The sequence below is a fragment of the Eumetopias jubatus genome, unplaced genomic scaffold (assembly GCF_037043125.1).
Source record: "Eumetopias jubatus isolate StellerSeaLion01/CBP00866 unplaced genomic scaffold, mEumJub1_p1.0 scaffold_7, whole genome shotgun sequence".
Classification (NCBI taxonomy): Eukaryota; Metazoa; Chordata; class Mammalia; order Carnivora; family Otariidae; genus Eumetopias; species Eumetopias jubatus.
The window spans coordinates 24,696,748-24,716,056 of NW_028274813.1; the positions used below are offsets into that span (position 1 = coordinate 24,696,748).

The window sequence follows — 19,309 nt, forward strand, 5'->3', positions numbered from 1 at the left end:
TATAGCTTATGGGTTAGGAGCACAGGGGACGCCTGGACTTGGGACAGGCGTCTGAGGTGGGGGTGGGGCAGGGAGCAGTCTCCTGGGACCAAGCCCTTCACTTGTGGGATCTGACAGTCTTAGGTGTCAGAAGTGCCGTGAGGGTGGGTAGCTCTGTGAGAGTGGAGGAGAAGCATCACAGGAGTATTGGGTTTTGTATTTACAGCAGCCGTGGGTAGACATTACTATTTTTTAAGGATGACAGTAGACACAGAGTTGTCACAAGGAAGAGAAGCAATAAAGCGGTAATTTTTCCTCCCTTGCCATTCAGAGAGGAGAGGGGAGGAGGGTAGGCCTTTATTTGAGGTAAAGGGCGGCAAATATCACTAGGGAAACTGAAAGAGTTAGAATTGGAAGCTTTGGCAAAATTAGAGCTGGAAGAAGCCTTTAGGGATTTATGTAATTCAGTCCCTTTATCTTTTTGTAGGACTTTATTAAAACTCATCTTGATAGCTGATTCTGTCCTATTTTTAAAGACCTCTAGAGGATTTGCAGGAATTTTTTTCAGCAGCATGTTGCAGTGTTCAGTGATTTTAATTACAAGAGTCTTTTACTGTGGATTTAACGTTTGATTAAATAAGTGCCATATTTTGGTTGCACCTGAAATATAATACTGTCTGTTTTTACTTTTAGAGCTCCTTGTTTACAGCACTTTTTTTAGATCTTCCATTTCTTTATAGAACTTTTGAGATTTAGACATGCGTTTTACCTTCCTGAATTAGTTAACAAGTAATTGAAGGAAAGAAACTATCTGCCTTTGAGACTGTTTTGAGCCTAACTTTTTCCCTTTAGAAGTAGTTTTAATGAGATATTAGAATGATGACAGCCTTCTAGCTGCCAAAATAGGTAAGATTCTAAGGAGGACTTGGGGCACAAGTCAAGCTCTTTAGGCCAAGCAAAGTTGAAAGAACAAAGAGCTGGTCCTGCTACTTATACTTAGAAGGAGGCAAATGAATAATGAAGGGTGGTTTACTAAATAGCTACTAGCTTTTGTTTCCGCTGAGAGGAAACAGTAACTGAAAAGTTAGTTATGAGGCAAGAATGGGAGGAGTATCTAGAATGGTCTGGATACCTGTTCAAGTTTTGAAGGCCTGATGAGACATCCGAAGACCTCAAGGCTTTGCAAAAATAATATTGTAACTACAGCTGTGGGACTAGATTTTTGTTTTGAATGCTTTTTGTCTCAAGGAGAACATTTCAAATCTTACTAGCTGGATCTGAAAGATTCCAGAGTCATTTGAGGTACTCAGGAATTCTCTTTAATAAAAATTCTTGGGAAGTGAGACCAGTATTTAATATATAAACCTCTGTGTTCTTAAGATTGTATTTTAAAACTTGCATATTCAGAGAAAGCAGACTTGCCCACTTTTTAGGGTTGGTGTAGGTGCCCTAGAAACTTCGTAGTGCTCTGCGCAAGATAGTTAATTGGTTGAGATTCAATTAGATTCAATTTTTGAAAGAAAGAAGTAGTGTTTATTGGCAGAATGGGCAATTGAGAGGGATGGGTAGAGACTGTGTTTGCATTCTGAGTGGGTGTGCCTTACTTGATTAAATACATGGTTTGTGGCCTCAAAAGTCAGTTGCCTTCTGAATAGCTTCTAATATAATTTGTAATTTGTGACTGATTAAGCAAGTAAGTCCTTGCTCTTCACACATTTAATGTCAGAAAATTTATCTTAACTTTTGTTGCCTTTAAGGCTACCTTTAAGGGCGCCTGGGTGGCTCAGTTGTTAAGCGTCTGCCTTCGGCTCAGGTCATGGTCTCAGGGTCCTGGGATCGAGTCCCACATCGGGCTCCCTGCTCCACGGGAGGCCTGCTTCTCCCTCTCCCACTCCCCTTGCTTGTGTTCCTGCCCTCGCTGTCTCTGTCTCTGTCAAATAAATAAATAAAATCTTTAAAAAATAAAAAGGCTACCTTTAAGACCCATTATAAAGGTTAAGGTTGCTATTTTTCCATTTGTTTTAAAATATTTTGCTTCTGATTATAGAAATAATACATGTGTACTATAGGACCCTAAAGGATTGTGATAACCCCTGGTGTTGGGGGTTAATTTTTTTAATGTGGTCTGTTTTACCAGTCTGCTGCTTTCTGATAATTTCTAAGTATAGTGAAATATGCAGTTGTACTGAGACTGTGGGTATGATCCAGCCTTACTCCAAATAACACATACTGAGGTTGGGGAAAGTATTCAACAATTTTTGTAATCTGGGAAGTTTAGAAACTGTTGTGTAGATAAAGTACTGACATCTCACATGTGAAGGTTTTGACTTATTCTAAATAAGCCTCTTGGTGCCCTTTCAGCAAACATCTGAGATTTTACTGCAGTAGTCCCCTTTATCTGCAAGGCATCATATGTTCCAAGACCACCAGTGGATGCCTGAATGCACTGTATATAGTGGATAGTACCGAATCCTATGTATACTGTTTTTTTTTCCTATTCATACATACCCATGATAAAGGTTAATTTATAAATTAGGCACAGTAAGAGAGTAACAACAATAATAATAAAATAGAAAATTATAACAACATGCTGTAACAGAAGTCATGTGAATGTGGTCTCTCTCAAAATATCTTGTTGTACTATACTTACCCTTCTTGTGATGATGTGAGATGGTAATAGGCCTACATGATGAGATGAAGTGAGGGGAATGAAGTAGGCGCTGTAACACAGCATCAAGCCTACTGTTTAGCCTTTGATATGTCAGAAGGAGGATCATCAGCTTTCAGACTGTGGTCGGCCGTGGGTAACTGAACACGCAGACAATGGGAGGGGGCTACCATATTTGCACTGTGCCTAGTATGTAATAGGAACTCAGGAAATCTTAAAGGAATGGATGAGTGATCGTTGAAGCTGCGCAAGTTGGTGAAGCAGATAGAAGATGGCACTAAGCAAGAAGAGGAAGCACGAAGGATGTAATACTGGGGAATCATAATGTTACTGGAAGACACACACACTGCTGAGGAAGGTTTTTTTTTTTTTTTAAAGATTTTGTTTTTTTTTTTTGAGAGAGAGAGCACATGAGAGTGGGGAGGGTCAGTGGGAGAAGCAGACTCACTGATGTGGAACTCGATCCCGGGACTCCAGGATCATGACCTGAGCCAAAGGCAGCCGCTTCACCGACTGAGCCACCCAGGCACCCCAGGAAGGTTGACTGTGAGAGAACAGAAGCATTAGGAAGTGGTATGAGAAAGCCCTAGGAAAGGAAGGCTGTTTCAGTTAGAGAGAGGTAAGCAACATGGTGGTGGGAAACCAAAGATATAATTATAATAGGTACCCTTTACTGTGACCAGGACCTCCCCCAGCTTCTTCACCCATCTGATCTTCACAAGGGCCTTGCCGGGCAAGTATTGTTACCAGGTTCTAAATAAGACAGTTCCAGACCATTTAAATAACTGTCCCAGTTAGTTAGTTGGTAGAGCCTGGTTTATCTTTTTTTTTTTTTTTTTAAGATTTTATTTATTTATTTGACAGAGAGAGACACAGCGAGAGAGGGAACACAAGCAGGGGGAGTGGGAGAGGGAGAAGCAGGCTTCCCATGGAGCAGGGAGCCCGATGTGGGGCTTGATCCCAGGACCCTGGGATCATGACCCGAGCCGAAGGCAGATGCTTAACAACTGAGCCACCCAGGCGTCCCATGCCTGCTTTATCTTAAGCCACTGAATTTGGCAGTTCAAAAATTACCGGTAACATTTGAGGAGTTTAAATTAGGTATGCCACAAGGTATTCCACACTCTGAACATATATTTCCAGAAGTGTCTTCTTTTTTCCACGGGCAACTTTTGAAAAGTAGGGAGTCCACATTTTTTCTTGCAATCAGGATAAATTCCCTACTTTTTGTCAAAAAGTATCTCCTATGGAATGGACTGAAGAGTGCTTCCAAAGCTCGCTGAAAAACAAATATATTTTGACATTACGATTTTCCTATTTGAAAACTCAAAAATGGAGACGCCCACATATATATGCCCTGGCACTTTTTCAGTTCAGTGGCATCCCGTGCACTCAGGCAGCGAGGTTCTGCCCCGGAGTTACCATTCTCCCTTGCCACCCACACCTCCTCTGTAGCACTTCCCGATCTCCAGATAAGCTTCGTGGCGTAACAGACAGATGCAACCGTCAGGAGATCTGAGCATGAGTGCAGCTCTGCCACAGATTCTGCTCCTTGATCGGAGCTCTCTTCCACCTCTGACATGTTCTGGGCCTGTAACCCCACGCCCTCCATGCTGGTTCTGGAGTGGACACCACCTGAGGGACAACCTGGTTTGCATCAATTTCCCCTCTCTGCAGAAAATCTCTGACACATGGGGGTAGGCCCCTGGTGGTCACATCTGCAGTATGATTGTATTCCTGGGTCCTGACTGACTGACACGGGGGTAGGCACCAATGGTACGATGAACCCAACAACCCTCTTATGGGGATTTAAATTTTCCGGGGGGAGAGTTTGTCCTTAAGGAGAATAGTATTTGTGTTACACTCCTCATCAGAGTTTACATATCTGAAAAGGTTTACATTTTTTCAGTTTTAAGTATTTTTTGAACATTTCAATAAAATTTAAAGTGGACACATGTAGTGTTTTCCTTTAAGATTTTATTTATTTGAGAGAGAGAGAACACGAGTTAGGGGAGGGGCAGAAGGAGAGGAACAAGCGGACTCCCTGCCCAGTGGGGAGCCTGTTGCCAGGCTCCATCCCAGGACCCCGAGATCATGACCTGAGCCAAAGTAGATGCTTAACTGCCTGAGCCACCCAGGCGCCCCTGTAGTGTTTCTGTTGTAAAGTCAACATACTTCACATGCAATTTTATCTGAAAATATTGGAGTTGGAAAAACATCATACTTGCAAAACATCAAACCAACACATTAAAATATAAAGAAAATAAATATCTTCTGAAATTCTACAACCCAGAGATAACCACTGTAACATTTTGATGTATATCCTGCCAGACAAATAGACACACACACACACACACACACACACACACACACACACACAAATACAAATATATATACATTTATATATGTGCAATAGGCAGGGAGGGGGTACAATTTTATATAAAAGAAATTGCTTAATATCATTAATTCTTTCGCTTAGTATCATTAATATATCCTATCACCAATCAGTAAGACAAACATCATTCTTTTAAGGGGTACATAAATTCCATAATATGAATCTATAGTGTAATTTATTTAATGAATCCCTGTGCATAATGTGTAGACTTTCCCCAATATTTTCAATACGTGAATACTATACATTTCACTTTTGATTTTTTTCATAAGGATAAATGCGTAGAAATAGATCGTTACTCAAAAAGTGTATATGTATGTGTGTATATATATGATTCTGATCAGAATCAGAATATCATTTTAAAATGAAATTTTTTTTAATTTTATTTATTTATTTGATAGAGATAGCGAGAGCAGGAACACAAGCAGGGGGAGTGGGAGAGGGAGAAGCAGGCCTCCCGCCAAGCAAGGAGCCTGATGCGATCTGGGGCTCGATCCCAGGACTCTGACCTAAGCCTAAGGCAGATGCCTAACAACTGAGCCACCCAGGCGCCCCATGAAAATGTTTTAAAGTTGTGGTTGTACCACTATGTGAATATAATAAAAAACACTGAACCGTACACTTAGAAAGGACAAATTTAATGATTTGTTAATTATATTTCAATAAAACTTATTTAAAAAACAGAAGCCTTGTGCACCATATGACATCATAAACAAAGTGACACCAAAAGTGAAAAAACAAGCCATGGACTGGGAGGAAACATTTGTAACACCTCACTGATGAAGGGCTAGTATCTCAACCAGAAAGCCTTATAAATCAGTGAGAAACAAGCATGCACTCCAGGAGAAAAATGGGCAAAAGATAGGAACTGTCAATTCATAGGAAAAGAACTTGATTGGAAAATAAATATATGAATATGCTCATCCTCACTAGTTCAAGTTACTATAAATTAAAACAGCCAGGTAACTGTTTTCATCTGTAGCTTTTGAAAGCTGTAAAAATATGACCATATTAAAGGTTGACACTTATGTAGCAATGGGAACTTGTATACAGGTGCTCTTAGCATAAATTGGTGCAATTGCCTTGGAGAACAATTTGGCATTTATACAAAAGTTGAGATACACATTCCTAATGACTACCCTATTAAGTTTGTCTCTGGGTATATACAACAACTGAGGTTTTCAAACATTTTTGAACTATTGAACATTTTGAACATTTCAAACTAGGAAAGAACATTTTTATATCAACCCAATGCACATGTAATGTGTGAGGTATTGGGCATTAGGAACTTCAACGTACTACTTTTGGGGGAATCAATTCAACTATAACACATGGTTTTCCGAAGAAATTCTGCTCATGGCACAAGGAGACATGTTTAAGAAAGTTTACTATAAAAACATAAGAACAAAAAATTGGAAGTAACCTAGCTTTTCATTAGTAGGAGAATGACTTACCCACACATCCCCACCCCCACAACAAACAAGAAAACTAGTATGGCATATTGATACATTGAATACAGCACTGAAAAGATGAATCGAGATCTCTATTACAGACATGGGCAAATCTCAGACACATATTGTTAAACAAAAGTTACAGAAAGATACATACAGTATGTTATGTATATAAGGATTAAAAACATGCAGGGCAATACTATATTGTTTATGGCTATGTATATAAGAAAGGTATTTATTTTTGAAAGGAAAGGTATTTTTTAAAGGCATGGAAATGATGAACACTAAATTCAGGGTAGCTTTTATACTTTTGGGGAAAAAGGGAAATAGCACTTCCCCAGGACAAACTTCTTAAAAGGATTGGGGAACTGCTTAAACATAAGTCAGAGCATGACGCTCTCCGGAGAGCTTCTTATCGCTGACAACAAAAGACAGTTTCTGTTGGTTTACAAGACCCTGTATCATCTGGCTCTCACACTCTTCTGATTTCATGTCCTGCCAGGTCACTGCCCTCCAGCCAAGCAGGCCTTTCTGCCCTTCCCCAAACACATGGAGTGCGCCTACTCCAGGGCTTGTGTCCTCATGTTAGCTCAGCCTGGAAAACTTTTCTCCTTAGTTTTCTCCCCTCCTCCATGTAGATTTTGCTTACCCCTTGACCACTTTGCCTAAAATGCTTTCCTCTTGCCATGATTTTTTTTTTCCTGGTTATAGAACTTACAAACTGCCTGGTACTTTATTATACATCTACTTGATTATTTATTGTCCACCTCTCCCTCTGGAGTGTATGGTACTGTATTCTAGTGCTCAGATCATGCTTAGCTCATAGTAGAGGCTCAATAAGTATCAGTGGAATAAATGAAAGAATGAATGATAACTTTAATGTTTTATTTCGTGGGAAAAAATAAGATCTAAAGCCTATAAGCTAATTGTTAAGTTTTGATAAAACTACATGTTGAGTAGATTTTTTATCTTTTTTTTGTATTAATTACAGTATGCTATCATATATACTTGCTGGCTGACAAAAAACACTTTCCCAAAATAATGTAAACATACACAAGAAACAGGTTGTGGTAACATGTGCCATTAAAGACACCCATAGCACACTTTATAGTGTTTCAGGCTTGCAGGTGGTTAAAGTCTGTGGGGGCTTACTGAGTGTTCCTGGTAGTGGTGACAGCTTGTGAGGAGGAATAAGAATAGGCTGATGAGGGCGCCTGGGTGGCTCAGTTGGTTAAGCGACTGCCTTCGGCTCGGGTCATGATCCTGGAGTCCCGGGATCGAGTCCCGCATCGGGCTTCCTGCTCAGCAGGGAGTCTGCTTCTCCCTCTGACCCTCTTCCCTCTCGTGCTTTCTATCTCTCATTCTCTCTCTCTCTCAAATAAATAAATAAAATCTTTAAAAAAAAAAAAAAAAAGAATAGGCTGATGATGGCCCAGTGGTCTGGAAATGGCCCAGACCCACTCTGTTATCGCCTTTCCATGAGCTCTTCCTAAGGGGCAGCGTGGCCAGTAGTGGAACTTCTGTAGCACCCGTTCCCATTGTCTTATGAGGGGTCTAAGCTGTGAGATGATGCTTAGGGCTTCCCTTAGAGAAAGGAAACCTGTCAGCACTGACTTTCTGCCATTTCTCCCGTCCTCACCTTGATTTGAAATGCCATGAGGCTGGGCTGAGAAACCTGGTCTGTGATCACCGACTGGACTGTAAGAGAGCCACCTGTCAGAGAGCTCTGCTGTACTTGCTAAAGGATAGTACCTTATTGCTTCCTGTACACGCTTGGCTTGTATATAGAGGCAAAGGAAGCAGATTATTTCTAGGACAGCAAAGTTAGTGTTCTGGTTTCCTAAAGACAGACCTTTTTTTTTTTTAAGATTTTATTTATTTATTTGTCAGAGAGAGCACAAGCAGGGGGAGTGGCAGGCAGAGGGAGAAGCAGGTTCCCCACTGAGCAAGGAGCCCGAGGTGGGACTCGATCCCAGGACCCTGGGATGATGACCTGAGCCGAAGGCAGCCGCTTTACCAACTGAGCCACCCAGGCGTCCCAGCCATTTTTTTAACAGAGGAAGCTCATATAACTACTTATCTCAATCCAAGTATAGCTAGTAATATGAACAGCAAAATTAGCTAATTCTATATGAAGCGCAAAAAGGAGCACAAGGGGTGAGTTTAAAGTGAAATTCTAATATTCCACTGAAAGCCACTGATGATTTTAAAACAATCAGACTAGTATTTCTGAAATCATTAAAGGAAAACTTGATTCATAGAAAATCTCGGGAATATGACTAAGAAATGGCAATAAATGGAAAATGTAAAGGCTTGGATTCTAATCCCAACTTTGAATTTAGTTTTCTTATGACTGGACACTTTGCTTAATCTCCTTTCTTTGGTGTTGTCATTTAGTCATGTGAAGAGGAAGAGTGGGAATCACTTGTAAAAGAAATGTTTCTCACTTTTTGTGTATTTTTTATCTTGCATATTTAAATATAATCCCTTTTGACAGTATTCTTTAAAACAGTTTCCTTATTCTTTTTTTATCTCAAAGACCATGCTGATATTTGTATCCTTTTTTGGAAAAAAAAAACCTGAAGAATTCTTGAATACTAGGATTATCACCTATTTTTTTAATCTCCTTTTTTAAAAAAAGATTTTATTTTTCAGTAATCTCTACACCCAGTGTAGAGCTCGAACTCACAACCTGAAGAACAAGAGTCATACACTCCACTGACTTGGCCAGCCAGGCACCCTGGGTTACAGAGTACAGTCCTTGACATATAGAGATGAAATATTTGTCGAAAGAATGAGATGATTATGCTGATTTTGAGCTCTTTGGTAGAAAGGGAGCTCTGGGTTCCTAGGAGTGGCTTTGATGTCTGAAAGTTATTCGTGCAGTTTTGAAATGTTAAAAAATTAAACAGGAGGAGTGTCCATTTCTGGACATGTGAAATTAAAGGGAGGGAGGGGTCAAGTTGTAAGGGATTTCCCAGGGCTGGCAGTACTGCAGTGATGAGAGGGAATATGTAGACTGCTGTGTCCTCTGCCTTCTCTCTCCTTCAGTCATGCCCACATTCCCACCCTGCCCCCTGGGAAAGCAGACATTTCTGATTGATTGCTGCACGTAACGGACCTGCAGAGATGCGAGTTCTTTTCATCTTTTGCGCTCTTAGGTACCGTGTGGGGCTGAGCACCCGCCATCTAACCAGGGATGGAGCTGGGTGGGGCTGGGCTAAATCTTTGGGTAGATTCAGTCCACTCTGGGGAGCACTGTCTAAGGATGGGATCCATTGTGTGTTTGTTACAAGCCCCTCCCTCTAGTATGACTTTATCTCCTAAGCATTGTAAGATTGTGGTTGATTTCAAGTCACCTTTCTAGTCCAGCTCTCCAGCTTTTCTAGCACTTGGTAAGTGTCCTGTGCAGAAAACTGGCCATGCATCTGGGGCTGTGTTAGAATTTAGTCTGTCACACCATCCTATAGAGCTGTCATAAGCTCCGCTGGTTTTTTCTTTCTCTTGGCAGAGTTCTTCTGCCTATGGCAAGCCCAGTTACGATCATTCATGCTCACATTCTGCAAATACCACCAGGAGAGAAAATGACTAGCAATTTCAGCTCACTAAGGAAAGGTTCTTCCCTCTCTGGAATCTTAGTGTATCTTGCCCTTTTTGCTTTGCATGGAGGACATGCTTTGCATTGTCTTTAAAACTATTTCTTGTCTTAAGTAATCTATTGTTTTACCTAGTTGTTCTGTGAAATTGATGGCTTGCCTCTACCTATGAATTTTAACCTAGAAGCGTTTTTGTTTTAATTTTTGTTGTTGTTGTAAATATGACATAAAAATAAAGTTGTTCAAACAGTATAGAAATTATTTCTCTTCATGAAGTCTGAAGGTAGACTGGTAGCACTCAGTAGGTAGATTATGAGCTATCTTCTTTGTTGTTCTGTAATCTTTTAGGATGTTGTATTTGCATCTCAGTCTCAACCACATCTCCATTCCAAGCCACTGGCAGAGAGAAAGAGAAGTGGAAGGAAAGCAATTGCTGTTTTAAAGGATGTAATCCAACCCTGGTACCTGTCCGCATTTCCTCTTTGGCCAGAATTTCATCACATGGCTACCTAGCTGCTGGAGAGACTGGGAAATGTAGAAAGTAGCTGGGTGGCCATGGACCCAGCTAAACCTGAGGGGTTCTATTACTAAAGGGGAGATAGGGAGAATATTCACAGGGAGCCAGTTAGCCTTCTCTGGTATAGTATGGTGTGAGGAGAAGCTCTAATCAGAGGTTTTTTTCCTAAAGAGTCAATTTTCTTAAACTCCTGTATTAAATAATCTATTACATCCCCTTTGGTTTATGATTTTTCAACCATTAAAGAGTCTTGTTTAATGGTTATGAGCATGTTCTCTGCAGTTAGGCAAAATTAGCAGACAAATATTGTCTGAATTTTGATCTGTGGTCTGCTGTTGCCCTTTATAAAAATACTAGTTCAGATTTTTTTGTTTTCCTTTTTTGGTCTATCTTCATGTGTATTAATGAGAACCTGGAAACAGTTTAGTTATAGCAGGCAATCAGAATCTCATGTGCTTCAATACCTTATAATTTTGAACCAGGTATCCCTTATCCTAGATAAAGAGTGAACAATATTCCAAATGCACAAAATTGACAGTTGAGAGACGTACTTAAAAATTTTACTGAAACTCTAAAAGTCTGTAGGCTCTCTTAACATATAAATACCCAGTCGATAAGTGTACAAAAGAAGTTCTAAGAGATTTTATCATGGAATATGGAATATGTATCTGTTAAATTTCTTTCACTTAAGGGGCGCCTGGGTGGCTCAGTTGGTTAAGCGGCTGACTTCAGCTCAGGTTATGATCTCAGGGTCCTGGGATGGAGCCCTACACTCTCTGCTCCACACTCAGCAGGGAGTCTGCTTGTCTCTCTGTCCCTCCCTCTCTGCGCCCCCCCCAGCTTGTACTCTCTCTGTCTCTCTCAAATAAATAAAATCTTTAAACAAAAAATAAAAAACACACTTTTTTCAGTTAATAGCAACAGAAACTGACTCTATCTAAACAAAAAGGTGATTTATTGCAAGGATGATAGGCATGCAAAAAATAAATAAAAGGAGGGAGTAAGGTAGAAATGATGAATAACTCAGAGAAGTCAGGCAGGAAATAGCACAGCACTTGGGACCTCAGCAGCAGGAGTTCACGGAGCTTTTCTCCAGGATGTTGGAGGTCTAGTGCCCTTCACACTCTTAACCTGTTGAAATCGTAAATCCCCGTGAGAGAGGGTTGTTAGGTTTATTTTGGCATAGGTGCCTACCCCCGCGTCAGTCAGTCAGGACCCAGGAATACAGTCATACTGCAGATGTGACCACCAGGGGCCTACCCCCATGTGTCAGATTTTCCGCAGAGAGGGGAAATTGATGCGAACCAGGTTGTCCCTCAGGTGGTGTCCACTCCAGAACCAGCGTGGAGGGCGTGGGGTTACAGGCCCAGAACATGTCAGAGGTGGAAGAGAGCTCCGATCAAGGAGCAGAATCTGTGGCAGAGCTGCACTCATGCTCAGATCTCCTGACGGTTGCATCTGTCTGTTATGCCACGAAGCTTATCTGGAGATCGGGAAGTGCTACAGAGGAGGTGTGGGTGGCAAGGGAGAATGGTAACTCCGGGGCAGAACCTCGCTGCCCGAGTGCACGGGATGCCACTGAACTGAAAAAGTGCCAGGGCATATATATGTGGGCGTCTCCATTCTTGAGTTTTCAAATAGGAAAATCGTAATGTCAAAATATGTTTGTTGGGGCACCTGGGTGGCTCAGTCGGTTAAGTGTTTGCCTTCAGCTCAGGTCATGATCCCGGCCGGGGTCCTGGCATTAAGCCCCACATTGGGCTCCCTGCTCAGCAAGGAGCCTGCTTCTCTCTTTCCCTCTGCCTGCCTCTCTGCCTACTTGTACTCTTTCTCTCTCTGTCAAATAAGTAAATAAAATCTTTAAAAAAATATGTTTGTTTTCCAGCAAGCTTTGGAAGCACAGTCCATTCCATAGGAGATACTTTTTGACAAAAAGTAGGGAATTTATCCTGATTGCAAGAAAAAACGTGGACTCCTTACTTTTCAAAAGTTGCTTGTGGAAAAAAGAGGACACTTCTGGAAATACATGTTCAGAGTGTGGAATAGCTTGTGTGACTGGTGCAAAGCTCCAAACTGTTTTCTTTAGTATGTATGGTATGCAGTAGGGAGAGGCTAGTACATTTCAGTAAAATTCCAAGAAAGGGCCATTTCAGCAGAACTAATTTTAAGGAACAACAGAATATACCACTGGAAGTGAATGGGGTTCGTTTAGCAGAAAAGGCATGATGGCAGTCTTTTGATTGCCAAAACAATAATGGTTGTTCATATTGGACATTAATTTTTTTTTTAATGTTCCAAACTCTCTGCCAGCTGGGCGGGTTCTGTCATACTACTGACACATTCAGCGATACTGTGTCTATTTGCTTATAAAATCATGCTCATGTGATTTATTAATTCATATCAGAAGTGTCTGCTTTTGCTTCCCACTAATTACTTCCCCATTATTGCTTAATTACATAGTTACCCTCTGTTCTTTCATGGGATTCTCAAAACCTCTGCTTAGGATCATTCCTTATAAGTCAGTTTACAGTGTAATCAAAACTTACCCTTTTTCTTTATTCTGAAACTGGAGAGACAGAACGCAACACATGATCTAGGATTTTTTTTTTTTTTTGGCTATAAAGACATTATTAGGACACTTGGCAAAATATAAATACAGTCTGTAGACTGGATATTAGTATTCTATTGGTTTCCTGGTTTTGAAAATTGTTCTGTAGTTATGTAAGAGAATATCTTTGTTTTTAAGGGAGACACACTGATGTATAAAGGTACATCATAACTGCACCTGACTCAAATGGTTCATGAAGAAAATTCTCCATTGTTCTCACTCTCTACACACACGCATACACACACCGCACAGTTACTTCTTCCTGAATCAATTGAGAGTAGGTTGTATACATTCTCTCCCTTTACCTTTGTCTTAGTCAGCTTGGGCTGCCATAAGAAAATGCCATTGACAAGATTGCTTAAACAACAGATATTTGGCATGGTTCAGGAAGTCCAAGATCAGGTTGCTGGCAGATTGAGTTCTTGGTGAGGGCGTTCTTCCTGGGACTTGTAGATAGCTTTCTCACAGTGTGTTCACAGAGCTATTCTTCAGTGGAGCTCTCTGCCTTTTCTTCTAAGGGCATTAATCACATTATGGGGCCCATCCTCATGACCTGATGTAAACCTAATTACCTCCCTAAGGCCCTACTTTGAAATAGCATTACACTAGAGCTTCAATATATGAATGAGGCGGGGGGAGACAAATATTCAGCCTATAACATTCTGCCCATTATCCCCCTAAAATCATATTCTTAATGCACGCAAAATACATTCATTTTGCCCTAGCAACTTCAAAAGTCTTAACTCATTCCAGCATCAGCTCTAAAGTCTATAGTCGAAAGTCTCATCTAAATATCATTTACATCTGATATGAGTGAAACTCGAGATACAATTTATCCTAAGACAATTCCTCTCCAGCTTTGAGCTCATGAAGCCATGTAAGTTTTGTGTTTTGAAAATACTATGGTGGGACAGGCAGAGGATAAACATTTCCATTCCAAAAGAGAGAAATTAGAAGGAAGAAAGGGGTGATGGGTCCTAACCAAGTCCAAAATTGAGCAAGGCAAATTCCATGAGATCCTAAGGATCAAGAATAATCCTCTTTGGTTTGATGCTATGCCCTCTGGACCCACTGGGATGGGGGTCACTCCCCTCTACCCCCTATGCTTCAGGCTTCCTTTCCGAGGCACTTACCTATTGATTCTGTCTGCAGTGATGGTCCCCCACCTTTGAAACTGAGAAGAGTACCCTGATGATATCTGAATTGTTTTTGGAATTATTCTTTCTTGTCTTTAAAATAGCATACATTCACAGCGAAATAGCTCTGTGGTCCAGTCCTGTAGGATCTAAGAATTCCTAACAGCCTGTAGCACATGGTTTCAAGCATCAGATGGTTCCACATGGCTTGTTATGAAATACACAGCAGTCTTCTGCTCTCTTCTGCTCTTTTTCCATCTTCTTTTTGGTGTTTACCTCCACATTCTAAAATGCTTGTTTTACTGCCTCGACTTCTCACAGTAAACATTATTTATTATTGCCTTATTGCTGTCAGATTTGCACTCCTTCTCTAGGGGAGAATTCTTGTTGGAAAGGCTGCGGCAAGAAGTTTGGTGTGACTAGAAGGATAATTGGGGTGTGGAGAGGGTCTTGGTGGCAGGGAGACCAGACAGGAAGGGGAGGATATTACAGTGGTCCAGTGAAGGAAGAGGCACTGAGGGTTTTTTAAAATTGAGGAGTAACATACATTCAGGTAAGTGCATAAAATACATCATGCTCCATGACTTTTTACCTGTGTGTGTACTGTGTCTCCAGTACCTCTCTCAAGATGTAGAACATTTCCAACCTCCTTAAAATTCCCTGGTGCCCCACAAGAAGGTCTTGAACCAAGGCACACAAATTCATTACTGGTTCTAGAATGAAGTCCGAAAATGAGGTGGAGCTAAAGAAGACTCCAAAGTTGGGAGACTGGGTAGACTGGGTGGTGATGCTGCCAACCAGGTGGGTGATACAGGAGGATAATCTGGTTTTAATTGAGGGAGGAGTGAAGATGGTGAGAGAAGTTCAGCTTCAGACTTGTTGAGTTGGGATGTCCAAGTGGAACTTACAGGTGGCAGGTCGAAATGTAAATTTGGAGTTCTGGGGAAAATTTGGAATTGACATGTAGATTTGTGCATACTTAACCAGCATTTACAGTCTGTTTGAGAGCTAGCAAGTAGATGACAGTTCTCTAGAGAGGCTGTAGATAGAGACCTGAGGTTATCATGAGAGGCATATGTTGCTTTTATTAACTCTGTTTTAGTCCAAATGGTGAATAAAATCAGTGAGAAAATTCATTAAACATTTTTAAAACAAAATGATAAATGAAAATTCAGTATGTGTACTCTCGTAAAAATGAAAAAGCAAATTGGTTCAGAGGGTTATAAATAGGAAGTAGGCGTTCTACCTCTATCCCACTCCCCACTCCAATTTGTGTCTCCTTCCAGATGGTTTTAGTGCATATATATTGTTTATGGTTTATCTTGATTATACCTTTCCATTATTGCTTTGGTTAAGAGTCTTTTTTCAGCTGTTTAATAAGTGTAGTTGATGGCCTATAGGCATGTGAACAAAATGGCTTATTGGTTTGGTTTTTTTCCCCTCTCCTCTTCTTGTAATGTGTTTTATGATGATGTGCTTATGATTTTGACTGAAAAAAAAATTTCTTCTTTGGCCTTTTTTTCTTTTGCATTTGCTTGAAAAAAATGTTACTTTTCAAGCAAACTATCTTGGTTTTTGTTGGAGTACTTAAATCTTCCCTTGATTAATAATACTAGCACTGTTACACTCTTTTTATGTTTAATGTGAGCAGACTGAACTGTTGTTTTTTTTTTAACCTGGAGGGAGTGATAAGCTAATATTTTTCTTGATTGCCTTGTTAACAGTGTAATTCTTGTTAGAATGAATGAAAGACCCCTTAAGAGCCCTCTTGCTTGGTGAATCTAGAATATGAAATACCCTGGAAGAGTTTGTAGCCCATGTTTTGTTTAGTGTGAATTTGACCTCCAATGTAGTTGAGACTAAAAGGTATTAGATGTGGGTTCTGGAAATGTCCTAATATTAATTGTGCAGTCACTGTAACTTGCTTAAACCCTTCTGTTACAGGGTACTTACTGCTGAAAGAAAAAAAAGCATAATGTGTATTTTCATTCATTCAGCAAATGCTTATTGAGCTTCTGTAAGGTGCCACTTTCTGTAATACTAATAGTAGTAAAAGGAAACATTACTGAGTACTTACTATTTGTTAAGCACTTAATAAATACTCTCCTGAGTGCTAGATGTGTGATAATGAGCAAAATAAGCCTGGTGCTTTCCCTTATGGAACATTATACATGTATAAGATGGTAATACTACTATTCTTTTCCATTTTTTATTTAGATTCAATTAGCCAACATATAGTACATCATTAGTTTCAGATGTGGTAATACTACTATTTTTATTTGAATCATGTCAAATAAAATTTAGCATCAGTAATTGAAGATCAAATAATTTTTTTTCTCTGATTTCTAAGATTTTGTCAACTACCAGAGGTTTGCGTATCAGTTGGCCTGTACATTCTCGCCCTGAATGATCAGAGTGATCTGTGTTTTGACTGAGGCTGTTTTCCAAAAGTTACTTCATAGATGAATCTCAGTTCCTTAAAATGCAGTTAAAGTGACACTGTGATAGAATCACAATATTTAAAAGCAAACTAATGATTTAACTTCCTCCTTCCTAGACCATCCATTCAACTGTATGAATATACTTGGTCTTGCTGGTTTGGGTGTGCCTCAGATCAAGTCGGATATCTTTTAAAGGGATCCACCCACAGCATTCCTGACGTATAAATCTGTCACACATTTGTTAGAGACTTAGGAGCTCTGAAAATTGCCTTACTTTTTACTAGTATGTTCTATTGAGAGAAAACAGTCTCAGAGTTAAGGAGAGTTGGGTATTGGTATTAAATACAATGTTCTTTTAGATACAGTTTTTTAAAGAGATGATCAGAATATTATTTTTGTTGTTTTAAGTGTTTTTGATTTTGCTTTGTCTGGCTTAATAGCTTGTTTATGTGCTATATTATTAATTTTTAAACAATCTCTTCAGTTATTGGCTCACTTCTAGCTATTCTGTTCTAAACACATTGCAACCTTGCTCCTGCATAAAAGTTTAAGTAGTAAACGTTGGCACAGATTTCCACCCCTTTGAGGAAGAGATTGATGAAGACCTGTATCAGTTTTTCAAATAGTTTTCAGAAGTTCTTTAGGCCATCGAATTGAAGCAGTGACAGCGGATTCCAAGGATCATGCCTATCTGAAAGCCTTTCCCTTGCTAAGAACAACTATTTCTTTTCCAGCTGTTCTGACTTGCAGCATTCAGGTAGCTTTCCCCAAAGAATATTATTGGGATATAATATTCTAAAATATATTGACCCTTGGATCAAGTTGCCTGAGAGGCCAAGAAAGAATCTTTTATTCTTTCATAATAGGGGCTTTTCATAACTCTAGTACAGTCCTCAGTTGAAAATATGTTCCTGGTAAATAGGGAGTGAGCATCCTCACTGCAGTTGGCTGTTTCAAAGATAAGATTAAAGTTAACACAAACTTCTCTGATGAGATTTTTCCATAAAAGATTTCCATTAAGATTGGCCAAAAAGTAAAAAGCTTTAAGCTCTGAGATCAAAAGTGCAGTAGCTTGGTATCTGTATATTAAAATTCAGGTATCCCAAAGGATGAAACCAGGGATAATCTTAAAAGTGGAAATGGATACTTAGGTCAAGATGAAGGGGGACAGAATGATTTCATGACAGTTACTGATCACTCTTAACTGTTTTTCCCCTTGTGTTGCTTTCTACTTTCTGCTTCTGTACAGTGCTGAACCACTGTTATGTAAGCATTTTACTTTTATGCATTATTTATTTATGTTACCACAACAGAGGCTGTTAATAAACCACAGGTTTCTGCAGGGGCCTAGTGCTGGTCATTATTTGGAATACGACGGCTGGTGGCTTTAAGACTATAGAGCAGGAAAAAAAAAGACTCTACAGCAGGAAAACATAAATATTTTTGTTTATTCTAGGACTGATTTACTTTGACTACTTCATTTGTAAACTAATATACTATTTTTCAGGATAGGCTTTTTCTTTGTTGATTCGTTTTTTTATCGGCTTTATTAGAACAAAGGAAATTATACACACTCCAACCATAGTGTTTTAAGATCTAGTTAAAAAATCAAATAATGACAAAAATGAGTGTTAAGCATTGTTCTTAGGCAGTTCCTTCTCTGTTTTTCTTTCTTTACTGTTTATTTAAAGTATATATAACTTAAAATATTTCTGTTGAAAAAAATTATGCCCTGATAGATCTTAGTGGATTTTTTTTGACTATTAGAGAATTCTGAAGTTATGCAGATCTGTAAGGAATTAGGTTTTAAGTAGTAATCTTTTTCGTGGGATCGAAATAAATGTTTTTAACCTCTGTTTTAGATCCATCATGTTACACAAAATGGAGGACTTTACAAAAGACCATTTAATGAAGCTTTTGAAGAAACACCAATGCTGGTTGCTGTACTTACTTATGTGGGGTATGGTGTACTCACTCTCTTTGGATATCTTCGAGATTTCTTGAGGCATTGGAGAATTGAAAAGTGTCATCATGCAACAGAAAGAAAAGAACAACAGGTAATTGTTAAGAGTCTTCGATTCTGTAAGTGGAAGCCTTTGATAGACATTCTGGTATTCTCACTCATTTTTTTATTTAGAAATTTGGATACACGTGGGTCGCCTGGGTGGCTCAGTCAGTTAAGTGTCTGCCTTTGGCTCAAGTCATGATCCCGGGGTCCTGTGATTGAGCCCCACATTGGGCTCCCTGCTCAGCGGGGAGCCTGCTTCTGCCTCTCCCTCTGCTGCTCCCCCTGCTTGTGTGTGCGCTGTCTCTCTCTCTCAAATAAATAAATAAAATCTTAAAAAAAAATTTGGATACACATTAAAATAAAAATATTCCAGATGCAGTTAAATGAAAGTATTTTACAAAGAAAGCAGAAAACAAGGTTAAGGCATGGAAAAATCAAAGCATTTAACGTATTTCTTCTTTTATTTTTTAAAGGTCTATTTTTTTTTTTTTTAAAGATTTTAGTTACTTATTT

General features: G+C 39.6%; 1 protein-coding gene across 1 annotated transcript in view; it reads left to right on the top strand.

The window, feature by feature from the left end:
- The window catches only part of SPTLC2 (serine palmitoyltransferase long chain base subunit 2), a 101,479-nt gene that overhangs the window by 4,336 nt on the left and 77,834 nt on the right, over positions 1 to 19,309 (top strand). The window contains exon 2 of the mRNA XM_028097752.2: positions 18,651 to 18,845. Coding sequence (XP_027953553.1) covers positions 18,651 to 18,845 — 195 coding nt within the window. The remainder of the gene's footprint in view (positions 1 to 18,650; positions 18,846 to 19,309) is intronic.